Source organism: Rhyacophila brunnea, unplaced genomic scaffold (genome assembly GCF_057557595.1).
Source record: "Rhyacophila brunnea isolate RB1 unplaced genomic scaffold, BYU_Rbru_1.0 scaffold_18, whole genome shotgun sequence".
Lineage (NCBI taxonomy): Eukaryota > Metazoa > Arthropoda > Insecta > Trichoptera > Rhyacophilidae > Rhyacophila > Rhyacophila brunnea.
The window spans coordinates 6,604,183-6,623,207 of NW_028232837.1; the positions used below are offsets into that span (position 1 = coordinate 6,604,183).

Genomic DNA, 19,025 nt, shown 5'->3' on the forward strand with positions numbered 1-19,025 from the left:
TTTTGGTACTTAGAGCCTTATTTAATACACGTATTCATTATGTTACTGAGTAGGTGCATTGCAATAGTCGAAATCACACTGATCGAATATTCTTAAGAATGGTACATAATTATTAGTAACTTAGTGTGCTGATGAATTAAACAAAAAACAATTTATTGTCATTGGGAAGATATCATAATATAGAGGGGAGTTACTGATACATAACAACCTGATTTCTTTGCCATCTTCCCTTAGGGACATAACATACGTATGAGAAAAAGCTTGTCAGTTAGATCAACAATCATTAGCTTTGTATTAGATTTGTTTATCCTAAGCATCTGCTTATTATTTTCGCTAGTTCAAAGTAAAAGTTAAATGTGAAATAATCGAATACGCGAGTATGTTTCTTAGATAATCCAGGAATAATATTATAATATTTCAATCATTTTATTTATGTTCTTTACCATGAAATCATTATTATTTACTCCCAACTGGATATTTCATAAATTAACAAATTTACTCTGTTGAACGCTGGCATATTATACATTATATAATGTTATGCGATAAACTTTTTACTTAAATTTTAATATTCCTTCACATATTGGGGGTGAAAACATTTTTATTACGTATAAAAGCAGTCATTAACATTCAGGCGAAAGTTTACGCCCGTTTTGATAATATATTTTTTTACTCACAGACCGTCAGATGAATACAAAATCAGGTGGAGTGGCATGGTAAAAAAATCGGTGATCATGGTGAAATTATAGCGTTTGAATTTGTTTTTCCCTTCGACCATCGCGGAAAGCTTTTAAATTTTAAAATTCAAATGAGCGTAGGTCCGCAACAACTTTGACTCCTATTCTACATAAATAACTTACTTTTAACATGAAACATGTAAATTCTCTGAGCTTTATTATCTCCGCGTCAAATTCCATACGATAACAAATTATTGTTTATATAAAATCCTGTACAACATACAGATGTTAAAAAATAACCAAAATTCATTCGTAGGCTGATTTTTTTTACGGCTTAAAATCGAACATTTTCACATGAATAACCTGATTGGATTATATTATTTTTTAAATATACATAATTTTTAAAACACTACCTACTGACAAAATATATTATAACCAATAGAAAAAAATCATTTTTGAATAAAGTAAAACAGCCAGCATATAATATAATATAATATAATATAATATAATATAATATAATATAATATAATATAATATAATATAATATAATATAATATAATATAATATAATATAATATAATATAATATAATATAATATAATATAATATAATATAATATAATATAATATAATATAATATAATATAATATAATATAATATAATATAATATAATATAATATAATATAATATAATATAATATAATATAATATAATATAATATAATATAATATAATATAATATAATATAATATAATATAATATAATATAATATAATATAATATAATATAATATAATATAATATAATATAATATAATATAATATAATATAATATAATATAATATAATATAATATAATATAATATAATATAATATAATATAATATAATATAATATAATATAATATAATATAATATAATATAATATAATATAATATAATATAATATAATATAATATAATATAATATAATATAATATAATATAATATAATATAATATAATATAATATAATATAATATGGAATACCTCAAATGGAATAGTACAAATCTTATATCCATTAGAATTAAAATTTAAATTTCATCAAGTACGTTCGGTCGGAGTATTAATATTATTAATAATACAATAATTATTATGCTACATTCTTAAATCTTCAAATTTAAATTGAGAATAAAGCCATATTTTGAATATCTATCAAGGCAAATACGGAACGCAAAATGTTGCAATTTCTCCAAAATTACCAATCGATTTCAAACTCTAGATTTATAATACGTGTCTACAAAAGAAAAATTCTAAAAAGTGCTATAACAATGGACATCTGCGAAGCTATTCTATACATAAGGCGGCTGTCTATAGTGATTTTTTATATGTGTATATTGAGGCGGTTAATTGTTACAAAAAGTTAATCATATAAAGATTTAAGAATGTAACATTATAATTATTGAACATACATAATTTTAAATTAAGTCTTGTGAATTATTTGTTGAGTAAAAACATAGTTAATTAAAAATTATTAGCAAGTTCAAGTAAGTTACAATAAAAAAAATACTTGGAGTTATCCGTGACGTCGGTTAGTAATTAAAGTAATACCTGCTTTGATTTTAAATACAAAAGCCGATCGCCAATAGTAACTCAAATTGGAAAGCACTTCAGAGAGTATTAAAAGCCATTAGTTAAAATTTGTCGCAATTAAGTATGGCGCCTATAGCATAGTGGTATATGTGCATGGGCGCGAAACCCAAAATATGCAGGTTCGATTCCCGCTGGTTGTCTTAGTTTTTTCTTTTTTTTTAGTGTCTTAGGTTATAATATTATATTTTCTCAGAAGTGTATTCAAAATTATGTATGTTCAATAAATAAAATTTTACATTCTTAAATTTTGTGTATTATTCGTTGAATAAAAAATAAGTTCTTAATAAATATTATTTTTTGTTTATAATAAAAAAAAAATTATTTAATATACATAATTTGAAAACACCTCAATTATATACCTACTAGAAAAGTAGAGATGTTGGCGAGGGGTAAGAAACCAATCAATGCGGTTCACATAGACATAAATATGTACAGTGATGTTTTGGGTATGTAGTTTTTGAATTTTTATTTTATTAAACTATTTCTTATATTCAACAAAAGATTTTAGAATGTAACATTATATATTAATATATTAAACATACATAATTTGAAAACATCTCATATATACCCGCTAGAAAAATATATTATCAATTGCAAGTACGTTATAACTAAAAAAGGGATCCGGGCGTCAGTAAGTAATTATATTATAGCACTTAATTGATACCTTGATTTAAAAATATCCAAAAACCGATGGCCAACATTATTAACGCAATTTGATAAGCATTTCATGTAAGAACTACTTAATAAATTCATCGTAATTAATTAGGATGCCCGTAGCTTAATTCGAAGAGCACATTGGCGCGAATCCAGTGGTTACAAGTTCAACTCCCGTCGGGTGTAGTATCTTAGCTTATTAGGTCCATACTCTGACGCATACACAAATTGAAAAACAATGTGTGTCCTTGCCATGTCCAGCATTCGAACTTGGGACCTACGACCGTTATAGGCCGACGTCAGTGGCGAAGGGTGGAGGTAGGCTGTTCAGATCTGACATAAATAGTGCACATTAAACTTTGTTAGTCATACATATTTTTTTTTATTGAACTAAGACTACAATTTACTAATGGTGCAGGTTTGTTTTTAAAAACCAAGTAAACCCTGTCTAAACCAAATCATAATAGTGTTGGTATACTTTGGGCGATCCTACAAAATTATCCACACTTTTTCATTCATACTTATTTGTTTTAGTTGAGTTAGGAATACATATTATTATACAGGTTTTTGGTTAATTTGTTTGAATTCACTAACCCTAGCCTTAAACCAAACAATAATAGAAAAAAAATATTATTCTGTCTATAAAATATCCATAATAATATATGATTTAATGGCATAATTTTAGATATTATACAGATAGACGAGTATTTTTTGAATATTATCCATTATGGCTTAGTTTTCGCAGGGTTTAATTGAATTTTAAAAGCTTACCAACACCGTCTATCAATTGTAGCCTAAGTTAAATGAAAACAAATACCTATGACTGACAAAGTTTAGTGTGCACTGTGTATGGCAGATCATAACAGCCACTGGCCGACGTAGTGCATGTACTTCAGCTAGTAGTCAATTATGCAATTTTAATAAAATTATGAATATGTTTTGTTTCAAAATTTGAGATTTCGAAAACGGTGTTTTAGTTTAAGAATATGGTGCCACGTTTTGTTCTCTTTCACTTGTCATTTACAGTATTTATTTATTAAAATAAAAATGGTTTATTGTATAAAATACTTTTATGTTTGTAAGGCGTTATGATCACATTGTGGCCTTGACAAATAAACCAACTTACCGCTAATTTAATCAGTCGCATCAAAAACCCTTTTTCAGCTTTACTTTTATATATTTAGGCTCCATCTTTACATAATATATAAAAAGGTTATTTTTAATATATTGTGTTCTTTTTTGTAAACAAAAAGATCTTTCTTTTAAACAGGTAATACCAATGATATCGTACGAGTCGTCACCACATATCTTCATTCTTATTTCCTTGACCTTTTGAGTTTGTTGCAGACACCATTTTCAAGAGAGATCTCTACTTAGAGACCTTTGCAACGGGCCCAAAACGTTGAGAAAAAAACAAAAAAGAACATGCCTTAGCAACCATTAACCAACTGTAAAACTCACATATTATAATACATAGCATATTACCAATTCAAATATACATAAAGCAATATATTATAATAAAGTTTACGAGACTTTTGCTCAGACGCCGTCAAAGGCATCTTTGTATTAATTTTAGTCGAACACTAAAATGATGCGCATTTTCAAATTTATAATAATTACAAGATAAAAAGAACTTTTTAAATACAACGTTTTTAAATTTTCTGTTGAATTATTATGCTCAATATGCTCAAACTTGTACTTGATATGAAGTAAATAAAAAACAAACAAATATAGAATACTGAAATGTCATTTTGACATTTCGTTTTGATTTCTATAGTAACGGACGTATATATTAATAATTTAGTTGCTAGGACTACCCCCTTAGCACCCAATAATAGTATCTTATTTTTTACGGATTTTTTTGAAATAACTCTCCATACAAAACAGAATTATTTAAAAATGAATTCAATTCTGCTTAAAGATGACTAAAAGTATTAAAATAATGGATTGGCATCGTGTTATGATATATTCTAAAAGTTTAAAATGTCTAGCTAGCCGGAAAGTTAGTTAAAAATTGATTCCAATATTTGTAGTAGACAAGCAACCACCGGACAAACAGGAATACGAGGTAATCAAAACGTTGTAAAAATCAAACGAGCCGATCAATTTCAAGGTATTTTATAAACTTTTCTGATATATTATCATCATGGTAATAATGACGTGTACATTGATACTTGTGTACTTTACGTTGGATAGTAGAAAACTTGATATGATCCCTCGAGGGAATAGGATAACTGAGCGCCAGGACAATTAGGTGCTGCACTGTCGAATGAAATAAAGAGACGTTTCGTTACGTTTTTATACAGAAAGTAGACTAGGAATTTTAATCAGTTTATATTAGTAGTTCTCACCTTATTGTTTAGTAGTAACTCTCTAAAAAAAACTCTTTACTCGTTTGACGCAATTCGATGAATATTTCATGTAAAAACTACTAATTAAATTCGTCGTAATTAAGTAGGACGCACGTAAATTAATTAGAAAAGCACGTTGGCGCGAATCCAGCCGGTAGTTACAGGTTCAAGTCCCGTCGGGTGTCGTATTTTGTTTTGTTTTTTTTTTAATCTAGTTAATGGGTATATACCCTCACTGGAGTTTTCAAAATATGTATGTTTTACTTTATTGTAAAACATTATTTTTGTTTTTATTTTATTTATCTCTTCCATCCTCCCTGATCCAGCTATTTCTTAATTTAAAATTCATATTGTGATTGATATGAATTATTTGTGCATTGTTTTGTTTTTAAATATATTAATTAAAAATTAAATTAAATCTATCCTAAAGCATGTATTGACAATAAAAAAATTGAAAATTTAATATAAACACGAAGATCTCATAGTTACATAAAAATAGGGGTTTATTTCAATCATAAATTTTCTCAGCTTGAAAACGACAAAGCTTACTTAATATTTTTTGATATCTAGATTTCTACGTTGACAAATATATCAGTAAGTACATGATAATGGCATATTATACATTTCTTACAAAATTATCACAGGATTACCTCTCAAAGAAAGGTCGAAAATTTATTTCCTACCTTTATACGACACGTGGGCTCTTAAAGTTGAGATAAGTTGAGATATTATATGGAGATACTATGTATTATCTTAAATCAAAATATAATTAGATTCTTTTATTTGAATATTCACATGAAAATAATATAGAGTCGGAAATTCATGATGAAATGTTCACAAAATAAAATGATAGATTATCACTTTTCATTCATTCAAAATAAGCTCTGGAGAAAATATGACTTTGCTATAAAATAAAAAGAAATATTTTTTCGCCTTCAGCTTTAGAGTTTCTTCCGAAAGTTTATAATTTACCGCGCTGTAAATTTGCCTTCAAGACAAAAGTTTTTCTGCCAAAAAATCGTATTTGTTTCGTATTTTCAGACTTTTTTCCACTGCCAATATAAGTTTAATATAAAAAAATTCGAAAGCTTGTATATCATGTAGGCCGGTTGTCAATAGCAACGGTTTTTAAATCATTGCGATTGTTTGCAATACGGAAATGCTTACAAAACTAAAAAATCATCCTAGTAGGTACTGTGTAACGTCATAATATTATGATGTATGATATTAGTGTGAAAGTCTAAAATGAAATATCTGAGGTATCTTTTCAAACTTAGCCTAGATTATCTGTAGTTGTAGGGAAAATGAAACATATTAATATCATTAAAGATTGAAGGTTATTTTTGTCAACATCGTTGTGTTAAGATGTATAATAATGCCATGTTTAGTATAATACTCGTACCTATGAAAGCAAATACGGTACGCAACATGTTGCAATTTCTCAAAAATTATAAATCTATTGCAAACTCCATTGAATAATTATTAATCAAATAATATTTAACTATAATCAGATAAATTGCATGCAAATTGAATATGCACAAAGCGGCCATCGACGGTAGGTTATGATATTTATGTATTGATGCAGTTAATTGTTACAATAAGTTAAACGACTAAAGATTTAAGAATATTACATTTTAATTTAGAATTAAATTTGTGAATTATTCGTTGAATAAAAAAATAGTTAATTAAAAATAATTTCACAAATAAGTTACAACGAAAAATCTGGAGTGATCCGTGACGTCGGTTAGTAATTAAAGTAATACCAACTTTTATTTAAAATACAAAAGCCGATCGCCAATAGTAACTCAATTTGGAAAGTGCTTCAGAGAGTATTAAGAGCCATTAGTTAAAGTTTGTCGCTATTAAGTATGACGCCTATATCATAGTGGTCTATGTGTATGGGCGCGAAACCTGATAGATGTAGGTTCGATTCCACCTGGGTGTCTTGTTTTCTATTGGTTTTAATATATTTTCTCGGAAGTGTTTTCAAAATTATGTATGTTAGACAAAATATTTTTTTTTATATATTTTCCGTTAGTATATAATATCTATCACATAGTTTGTAATTTTTTTACCATTCTTCACAAACATAATATTTGTATCGTGATTTAAATGGAGAATTTTCATTGTTTTATTATTATTTTCCCTTTATTTATAATATTTAACGGCACTTTCGGGATAGATTTTTTTATCAATCACAATCAATTAGTATGTGTACAAAATTATGTTAGTGAAGTGTATGTACCTGCACTTTTCACAGGGAGAATCACAGGATGCTCACGGATAATAAAAATAACCAGTTTTTGTTGTCATACGCAATCGTAAAAATATCAGAAAAATAATAAATCCGACTTCGCAAAATCCTCAATATTCTATTTATTCACCACTATTTTTTTTAAATTTTAAATTATCTTTTTATTAAGAGCGTAACAGGCCTACCTAAAATTTATTTTTAGTCACCACATCATAACTACGGTGACAAAACCCCCGCTACATGTTATTCAAAAAAACTCAAGTTCTTCAGACTTACAAAAATTCCACCTTCACTATCAATTGTTTTTTATCTCATCTATTTCATTGCAATAATAGACCAACGGAATATTGCATTGTCTACTAACTGTTAAGATACCTAAAATATAATAAAATTATGATAATTGGTGGTTATTTAAAATAAGATTTCGATGTCAAGTAATAAACTAGGTAGTTTTTTTGGTAGGTACATATTGTTACACCCCCGAATGGTCCCCATTTAGGGATGTCTCTGTGTATCTGGAGAGGCTCGAGTCGGTATCAAATCCAACAAATAGTAAGGGTTGATTGCGAAAATAATTAAATAATGTTAAATATCTGACCGGCAACATTGTCTGAATGCCATTGAAAAAATACTAATGGCAACGCCGCATTTGTACGGCTCGCAAGAGACCGTTTGTTTTAGTGAGAGAAGCATTTTTGACAGCAACGCGGTAAGCAGTGTTAACCTCACTATCCGTCAAAATTAAATTGAAAGGAATTTGTATAAAAATGTAACCATTTAGAATATATCAACGTAAATATACCTTGCCGTTTCCACCACAATTCCGGTGTGTTATTTGTCCACCTCCAAGTCCTAAATCCAGACGAAAATCCATACAACGAAGCAAAGTGACAAGAGTGTTTTCACTTACGAAAATGGAGGGAAATGACACTATGTATTATTGTAAAAAAATATTCAAGTACACAAACCGTTTATTTTAAGCAAATTTTTTGTTGATAGGATGTTCAAGATTGCTCTTATAAAATAAATATTGCAAGAATTAAAAACGTGTATTAGGCTTTCTTGGATGATAGATATAAATGAGGACATTGGCATGGCAACTCAAACAAAGTAGTGGAAGTACGATATTTTATCTCGATTTTCGTAGAGAAATATATTGTAAAGGACACTATAATTCGTAAATATTTAAACCACGTCTATCAAAATCAATGATTCGAGCAGATGTAAGATTTAATGGATTAAAACATTTTATTCAAAAAATACAAAAACAAGTGACACTGTACTGAATTTATTTGTAACAACTGCACTTAAAACACAGTTTTAATAATTACAAGATAAAAAGAACTTTTTATATACGTGTCGCTGGATTTCAAAATCAGCCTAGTCCACCTTTAGGTATTTTAGACGTTTTTTGTGAATTGCTGAGGAACTACTACTTTCTAACATTTCTGCATTATCGCAATGTGGAACTTATTAATTTTAAATATTCTGTACTTGAAATAGTATAAACTTTCACCCTTGTGACTGTGTACTTGAGAAAACAAAAAGCTGTTTTTCTCCTATTCATCTATTATGGACTTGGCTGATTTTGAAATCTAGCCACACATACATACAACGTTTTTAAATGTTCTGTTAATAAAACTTGACTTGACTAGCTTAAACGATCAAAAAAAAATTGTACTTGATATAAATAATACTGAAATGTCATATTGATTTCCATAATAACGCATATATATATTAATAATTTAGTTGCTAGGACCCACTTAGCAACCAATAATAGTTTTACTTTTTACGGATTTCTTTCGAAATAACTTTTCATACAAAACAGAATTAACTGACAATGGAATCAATTCTACTAAAAGATGGCTAAAAATATTAAAAAATGCATTGGCATCGTATTCTGATATATTATAAAAGTTTCAAATATCTGGCTAGTCGGGAAGTTAGTTAAAAATCGATTGCAAGATTTTGTATGGGACAAACAACCACCGGACAAATAAGAATACGATCTAATAAAAACGTTGTAAAAATGTGATATTGGCTTGCGTTTAGTGTGTTTCAAAAATTATAATTTTTTATAATAATTATACCAATATACCATTATAATCAATATAACACGCAAAACAATTAAAACTATAATATAAATGCGACACGTCTATTTGTAAATATGTTATCTTCAGTAGTTATTCTCCGTTATCTCTCCATATTATTACTTATACGTTTTTAAAAAAATATTTTTAAAAGAACCATACCAACATCAAAATTTATATATCCATTATGTCAATTCTGCCACTGCGGCACTGAATTGCGAATTATGTTGATAGTGTTAATTTAAGAGTATATTCAAATGCAATGCGATAACCTGGTCGTAATAAATGAAGATTTTCGATCGCACATTACCATTTATTTAAATATATGCAATAATCATATTTTTATACAAACAGTTTACCATATTGTATACTAAGTATAAGCAATAACTAGCCATACAATCGATATTTACAGTTTCGTATCACTGACTTACTATTATATTAGTGTGTATTGGGATTCACATGTAAATTCTTGTTGGAAAGAATTAAATTTAATCACAACATTTTTACTAGTTGTCAATAATTATTTTATACCAATATCATATTTAATATAATATAATAATTGAAGTATGTAGACGAGACTTAAATAATTAAATAATACAAAATAAACAATATATGTGGTTTTAATTTTAAATTACTAAGACAGTAATATTTTAAAATTTGCATCTTTTGTATCTTTTACTAATTAATAAGTATTTAATATATTTTTTTTAATAAAATGTAAAGTTTTCAAGACACGTTGTAAAACAGGCGTTTTTTATACATGTAGATTATCTACTATGATATATTTTGATTATTTTAATTTAAAAAAATATTTTTCACTACAGGCTGACAGTTAACACCATTAAAGTGACTTTACAATGTACGTAAATTAATTATTATAAACTTATTTTTTTCTTAATGCCATAGCTCAGTTGAGGCATGGTCTAAAAAGATCGTGGCTAGGCGATGCGCAGATTGTGAAAATGACACGTGCCGAACGAAATATAATTTTTCATATAAATCCAACATGCGTCCATTTAATGTTCTGTTTATTGTTCTATTAGTAACAATAATAATATATTCATTGACATTTTTTCTTTTTCAACTAAATGGGTCACGTAGTTTAGTCATCTTTACACGATTTAAGAATTAATACCCCCGTCGCCATCATAAAACAAATTGACGTGTTCACAGCTCGACGTTTGATCTCCAATTGCCAGCAAGTCCAAAATTTCGTCACAAATTATTTTCCGTTTCACTGAAGTACCGTCTTAAACGTTTATAAATCATAATAATATATTACTTGCAACGACCACGGTTATCCTATATCATGTAAAATATCTGTATCTTTATCATATGCACTAATTTTGTATATAATTTAATATATTAATTATAAATAGTCTTCTACCTAATTATTTAAATTCGACAAATTACAAAGTACACATTCTCAATTGCCGTTACATCAAAACAACAAACGCTAAATGAATTGTTAACTTTGAAAACTCTAAAATGGATTTCATTCTAGACCTTAAAACGAAACCACTTTCGAATTGTCACTTACAGTATAATTAGACACTATTAAAATTATAAAATTACATATCAGAATATTCATAAATTACACATTAATTAATGCTTGAGACTTTCGAGGTCTATTTTTACTTCTGATACTATCCAAACCATAAGTGTATTTAATTTATTCTCATTGATTTTTCTTCGTATATATTTGAATTAATTAATTTATATATTCACAAATAACAAATTTAAGACGCTCACAATATTATATCAATCATGTTTCATTATAATACGAGTCATTCAATTTGTTTAAATTTTACACAACTTGTATGTGGTTTACACAATATGGTAAACATTATCAAATACGGTTAAAAGAAAAAAAAAACAAACTCTATTTAATAAAGAGAGTTAATTAACGTCTTATTATATAAAATTAAACTAATTATATAATATCGTAAAAATAAACCAGTTTTTGGTTGTCGATAAAGTGAGGGAAATAATATAAAAATTTAAATAAAAATAAAATATGCGTAGGTAATACTTAATAAATAAAAATATTGTACAATTTTTTCAACTGGTTTAAAGGGACTTCTTTTTTCATTATAAATAATATGGGTACCTACAATTTATTCAATAAAAACGTGACAAATTTTCATAAATGAATGACTAAAATTATTAATTAATTAAGAAAATAATTGTATGAATATTTATATAAAAATCTTACCTCCAGTATCCAAAAATCCACTTGACACAGCAATCATTGCCAGAGCACAGAAAAGTCTTCCGAAACTCATTTTGATTCAAAAACAATCGATCAAACTTAATGGTGATTGCTAATCTAAAATATTACAACTGTCACTTGAATCTCACGAAAATGTAATAAAAAAAACACACTTTTATGGTACGTCAAACTTTACTTGTAATAAAATTTGAATTATATATTGTTTAAGTATTTTATTTTTATAGACAAAAGAAGCTTTATAATTTTGTGTTGTTTTCAAAATGATTTTAAAATATCATTTAACACTGTTAAGTTAATTTTTTTGATGTTGTGTTGTTTGGAATTCTCGTCAGTTTAAATTTCGTTATAGTTATCGATGTATTTTCCAGGCGTCGCTCGACATACGTCTCTCCACGTCGGCGTCCGTGCGGATACTGGCTGGAAGTTTCCCCGACGCATTCTGTTTACGTTTTCCCGCACAGCGTCGGCCGGAAGTGAGCTTTTCCTCTAGTCTTTATTTGCCGCGGACGTGACGGCGCTACCTCAAAAGCCTCCTGGAAGGAGATAGTGGAAAAATAATAATGGAACCAAATTATTCGACTTGTATTTCGGCAAACACCACTCTCTGTGTAAATAGCTGGGCTTGAATTCGTGGTAAAGGGTTGCAAATGTTGCCACTGAAGGCGTGATTTTAGGCATATCACGTTTTATTGACTTCACAGCTGGTAAAAATGGTAAAAAATCTTTGTGGATTTTTTTATATATATAATAAAATACTCTTCCTGAATAACATTACAAATACCTATCCATATTTTTTTTATTTCTTCATATATTTATCATAGTGAAAAATAATTATATGTATATAATATTATATAATGTAGAAACCATTAAGTTTTCTGAAGGTCAACAGATACAACAACACTACTCTTTCCACTCGAGACGTACGGTGGTCCCGTTACCTTGCCAATATGACATATGGTATAGAATGAAAACCACACTATCTTGAAATACCCTAAAAGTGTTAGCTATGCGACTTTAAAAAAATTAAACGTCGCACTACAAACGAAAAAATCTCTTCACGTTGATGGTTCAGCTATGTTTATTGTATTATTCAATTGTGTTTATTTGTGCCTCTTACTCAGCTTAAAATCATTTAAATTTAGTCAAATTATCGTATTGTGTAACCAAAAACCCGTTAATAATATTATATTAAACATTAAAGCATGTTATATACTACCTACTACTAATAACTCTGTTTTCTCCAGTCTCATTAGTGCATAGCATTCTTGAATATGGGTTGATTATCTAGTGTCCTTTTGAGATTTCCTATAAGATGTCTTTATTTTAAGATATATAACAATTTTCTTTTCGATAATTCGTCAAATGATTATTTTCCGACTGCCTTTCTACAAGGCATGCTTACTTTTTACTCTCTTGAATCTCGTAGGTCTCTTGTTATTGCGAGGGATAGTTTCCAATCCTGGTGTCCTAATGAACTTGAATTTATATGCAACCATGATTTATTCTGGATCGGAACCGTTTCTTCGAGTCAAGCCTATCAGATACTATTAGCGAGAGGTGCAAAACAAGTCAATGCACTCCCCAAGGACGTAGACATTTGCGGTGGCGTGTTATGTATTTTGTATATGAAATTTTATTTCCCTGTATAATTGTACTTAAGTATTTTTTTATATATTTTATATAATCTCTTCTTCTCTCTTCTGAGGGTAATATTTATTATCATGTAAATCTTATGTTGTGCACATCTTTAATTTAGATTTGTTATGTCCACAATGTTTTGTTTTCTTAAATAAATAAATAAGACAAGCTTAAAGTCATGCCACCAGCCTATCATGTGATACTCGTACATACAGCGTATAGATCACATGCGTATCATCGCTGTAAAGTAATAAGTAGTCAGCCACAGCTGAAAGTAATTCGTCAGGCTGTACCACAGGAGTGTTGTACTCTCCTGCAACATTTGGAGTACCTGAAACGCATCTCTGCCCCTGAGTACTGACATCAAGCTTCAAGAGTGTTTGTATTGCAATCCTGAAGATTATACGAAGACATTGATAACAAAGCTCGAAATACAGCGTTGACATCGATGCGAAAATATAAAAATATATAACATAATATTAAAATATTTATAAATATATAAATAATAGGTACTTATTTTATGCTAATTTTCTTAGGATTATTGAATTAGGAAAATTTGCTTCTATCCAAAACCATTATGAGAAAATTATGCTTAAAGTAATTTTTGTTAGTTTATATTTAGTATTATAACATAAATCCTTATTAAAAACGAGAAAATATTTTAGTCTTATCCAAGGATTGAAAAAGGACTAATCCTTTGATTGAAAATTATGCCCGAAATTTATATAATATCTTACTGCTCTATTAAGCTTAATTCCAGTAGGAAAATTTTAGATATATATATATTGCTATTTTTAATTATATGCGATGTTATTTAAATTAATTTAACGACCGAATTTTGTAAAAATCAAATAAATAATTAATATTGTAGAAATTGTAAGTAAAATAATATATTTTTAAATCCTGTGAATTATTCGTGGAATAAAAAAATAGTTGATTAACTATTAGTAAGTCCAAGTACATTATGTCAGAATTATTTTCATGTTGACATGCCGTATGCCTACATACAGATATTTTAATATTAAAATTTAAATACGAGTATTATTGAACTTATATTATTTTTGAAAACACTTCTGAGAAAATATATTAAACCTTTTTTCAAAAATCTTTCTATCCTAAAGGTCTCCTTCTTATTGTGCCATCCCCTAGCGGAGGTCGGCCACCATCAAGGCGATCTTATCTTTGTCGTTTGCTACCCGGAACCGTTTAGTGGAGCTGCACTCGTACCAATCACGGAGGTTCTTAAGCCACGAAATGCGGCGCCGTCCTCTGCTACGCTTCCCATTGATCTTTCCTTGAATGACAAGTTGGGGAATGCTGTGTTTTTGTCACTCACAAACATATCATCTCTTGATAATGGCCTCTGCAACGAGCCCGAAACGTCGAGTAAAGAAGAAAGAAGGACACACGGTGGAAACCCAAAAATCTACTACGATTTATTCATTTTTTCCAATAAACTTACAATGCAGCTCCAATATTACGCTTTATATATTACAATACTTAAAAAAGCAATAAAATCATAAAAATAATAGATATGAAAAAAAAATGAAATATGAAATTAAAAATGGTGTACAACACGGGGCACTGCCATTATTTGTTGATCGATCATAAAATGTTTTCCATTATTCTGGAGCCATAGCCCTTTTGCAATTTAACGCATGATAGTACTTGGCACCCATTCCACGTAAAATATGTTTTTTTGTATTTTTGGTATTTTGCACCTTTCTACTCAACGGTATTCAAATTTTAAGAACTTACTTAGGTTTTCAAAAGAAAAATACAAGTAAAAAACGTAACAGTCAAATATGTTCACTTGTCATTTTTTGGCAAAATAGCGCGGTATTTCAATATAGTATTGATATATTAAATTAATAGCCAAAATTAAACATTCGCAGTGATAATAATGATTATTTTGAACGCCAAAGCAGTGATAAATTAATACTAAAATCACTGTGAATGATTATTATTTGCGCCGCTTCCAATTGTTTGCGCAACGCTAATTGTATGTAAACATAATTCTGTGAAACGATCGGCGAACGCTAATCACTGACCTGACCGTTGTACAACCGAACAAATATGATTGCGCTAACAAATTTGCGTAAAGGAACTTATATATTCAACGCTAAAAGCCGTTTGACATAGAATTAATAAAATAAATAACGTTTGGTATTTTCCCACGTTTTTATTAGCTCATATTCTTGTTTATCCGGTACAGATTTTTTCTTGTGTGTACAGTACAAATTTTTTCTTGTTTGTCCAATATTTTTAACTAACTTCCCGACTAACTAGAGATTTAAAACTTTTAGGATATTTCAGAACACGACGACAATGCATTCTTTTAATACTTTTAGCCATTTTTAAGCTGCATTGAATTCATTATCAGTTAATTCTGTTATGTATGGAAACTTATTATTGTTCGTTGCTAAGGGAGTCCTAGAAACTAAATTATTAATATATACGTGCGTTGCTATGGAAATCATTTTGAAATATCAAAATGACATTTCAGTATTCTATATTTATTCAGTATTCTATATTTATTCAGTATTTCTATCAAGTACAATAAAAAGTTTTTATTAATACATAAAATTGTAAAGTTTATATGATTCAACAGAATAAAAACGTATGTTTTTCATTAAAAAGATTTAAGCCTCAAAATATATCGACTTGTTGATAACATAATATTTTTATATAACGTATGTTTTTGACGACTGTTTTTGTGTGCTCTCCTCTTATCCTTAAAATTGACTGAATTTAATTCATTTAAATTTAGAAATGTCGACTGTAAACAAAGCAGTTCAGTGCAATGGTGAAGATCTCGTGTCTGCTGCACCAAATCGTGTCTTAGTGATTGTGGAGTTATTGCTAAAAAAAGTTGAAAAATTAGAAGAACGGTTGAATAAAACGTGTACCTGTCAAATGGTGTGCCCCCCTCCGGCCCCGCGCGATGCACCGCTCGCCGCTTTAACGAGCAAGCCAAAATCAAAATTGGTAATTAGCGGTAATGCGCCAATTAAGGAATCGAGTGTCAAACAGAAATCAACAACAACAACTGCCACTCTATCTAATACGATGACGTCCCGAATAACCAGGTCACAGAAGGTTTTGGATAACACCAATAAAAAGTCTACGACCGAGATCCCAAAAACGCGGGAAAGTACTTCTAATCCAGAGCGTGACGTCATAGACATTTCGGCTGTTGGACAATCTACTGAAGACGGAAAATGGTCTACAGTAGCGAAGAAGAAGCGACCAGCGACTGTCCGTGGCATCTTAGGCGGAGGAGTGAAGGGGAGCGATGTAGTTAAAAACTACCACTTCTACCCATTTCACCCAGAGACGTCTGCTGCGGAAATGTCTAATTATTAAAAAAACTTGCAAATTGTAACGCCGAATTTACAATTGCAAAGCTAAAGTCAAAAGGGGACTACGCATCTTTTAAGATAGGGATCCCTGTTAAACTGAGTACGTTGATTCTAAAGCCCGATAATTGGCCACGTTACTCATTCATTAAAGAATGGGTGTCAAAAATTGAAACACCACGGCTGCCAACCAGCTGACTTAACAATGAAAATAATAATTGCCCAAGGCAATTATTGTTCTACTACCAAAATGTACGTGGCTTAAAGACAAAAGCTGTCGATTTTTTGAGAAATGTTTTGGCTGACGACTATGATGTCATAGGGTTAACTGAAACATGGCTTAATGACAGTGTTTTTAATCGCGAATATTTTGGAAGTGAGTACTTAGTCTTTAGGAGGGATCGAGATTCCGGCGCAGGCCACAGGCAGGGTGGAGGCTGTCTTTTGGGGGTTAGAAGCATGGAGGGGTTGAAGGCCGAACGTGTCCATGCTTTAGAGACTCCAAATGAGGACCTTTGGGTGAAACTAACCTGTGATGGAGTCACTATTTACGTTTGTGTTGTATATTTTCCTCCAGCCAGTGACGTGGAGGTGTATAAATGTTTTGTTGAGAATATGCTATCTAGTGTCAACTTGATTGGAGACAGAAGTATTATTGTGTTGGGAGACTTTAATTTAACTTCAGCGCGCAACGGTGAAAGGGTCAATAGTGACCTGGAATTTATGTGCGCTGTTTTTGGATTTTCTCAGTACAATGATATTTCTAACTCTAGTAATGGGCTTCTGGATAGGGTATTCAGCAACATCAATTTGTCAGTTTCCCGATGCATGTCCCCTCTTGTACGGGAGGATGACTATCATCCTACTTTGGTTTTTGTGCTCAGGTTTCGGTCGATTCGCCCGCTGCGAACTGACATACCCTCACATGAAACCGATCGGTGCAGGGGGTGGAAGTTTGAAGGTGGAAACTTCGAGCTACTTTACTCATTAATGAGTGAAGTAGATTGGAGTGAGTTGTTCGGGATTTGTGATGTAAATGAGGCGGTACAATTCTTTTATAATACTGTATATAATGTGTTTGATGAATGTTTTTCAAGGAAGTCGCCATGTCGTGGTGGAAGGCGATACCCGAGGTGGTTTTCTCGAGAGATTATTGGGGACATTCAGATCAAGCATTGCTATCACAAAGCTTGGAAGGCTGAGCATGGTCAACGCGACTATGAAATGTTTAGCCTTTATCGCTTGAGAGTGAGGCAAGCTGTTCGAGTGGCCTATCGAACATATATGGAATCGGTAGAAGATTGCATTCGTGAAAATCCCAAATCGTTTTGGGATTATATTAAATCATTAAAAAGGGATGGCGGGTATGCCGATTCGATGAGTTGGAAAGGCGAAAAGGTGACCGGACATGGAGTGGCAGAAGCATTTGCTGGTCACTTCAGGTCTGTCTACGCAAATAGTATTCCTTATTTGGATGTTGCCTCTGCGTCAAGACAGCCATCATGCGGTGCCCAGTCCATTGATATTTTTCCAGTTGATGAGAGTGATGTGTTAAAATTTATTAAAAAACTAAAAAATACTCACTCTTTGGGACCTGATAACGTCCCTTCATTTTTTTTAAAGGGGTGTGTTGATTTTGTCAAAGGCCCACTTGCATATATTTATAATCTTACAATGGAGACAGGTATCTTTCCGGAAACGTGGAAGATGTCGAAGGTTACTCCAATCCATAAGAGTGGTGCAGAGTCATCAGTGGAAAATTACAGGCCGGTAGCTGTTCTCTCTGCACCAGCAAAAGTTCTTGAGATGATCATGCACAACATGATTTCTCCAAAAATTGAGTCATTTATAATAAATTAACAGCATGGATTTAGAGCAGGCCGATCAACGGAAACTAACCTGATGGTATTTACCAATTATGTGTCATCGGCCCTGGATAGAGGTCACCAGGTTGACTGTTCTTACAATGACTTCTCGAAAGCATTTGACAAAGTCGATCATGATGTCCTGATGGAAAAACTCCAACTTATTGGATTGTCTGATCGATTTTTGAAGCTATTCGGGAGTTATTTTAGGAACCGTCAACAATACGTATCGTACGGCCTTTATCAGTCACAGACCTTTAACACATTTTCTGGTGTCCCTCAGGGCTCAA

The 19,025-nt window shown here is 30.3% G+C and overlaps 1 protein-coding gene across 1 annotated transcript in view; it reads right to left on the minus strand.

Moving 5' to 3' along the window:
- LOC147073147 (lachesin-like) overlaps positions 1-11,976 on the minus strand; it is a 232,917-nt gene extending 220,941 nt beyond the window's left edge. Inside the window, exon 1 of the mRNA XM_085945295.1 lies at positions 11,856-11,976. Coding sequence (XP_085801421.1) covers positions 11,856-11,925 — 70 coding nt within the window. The 5' untranslated portion in view covers positions 11,926-11,976. The remainder of the gene's footprint in view (positions 1-11,855) is intronic.
- Between the last annotated feature and the right edge of the window lie 7,049 nt (positions 11,977-19,025).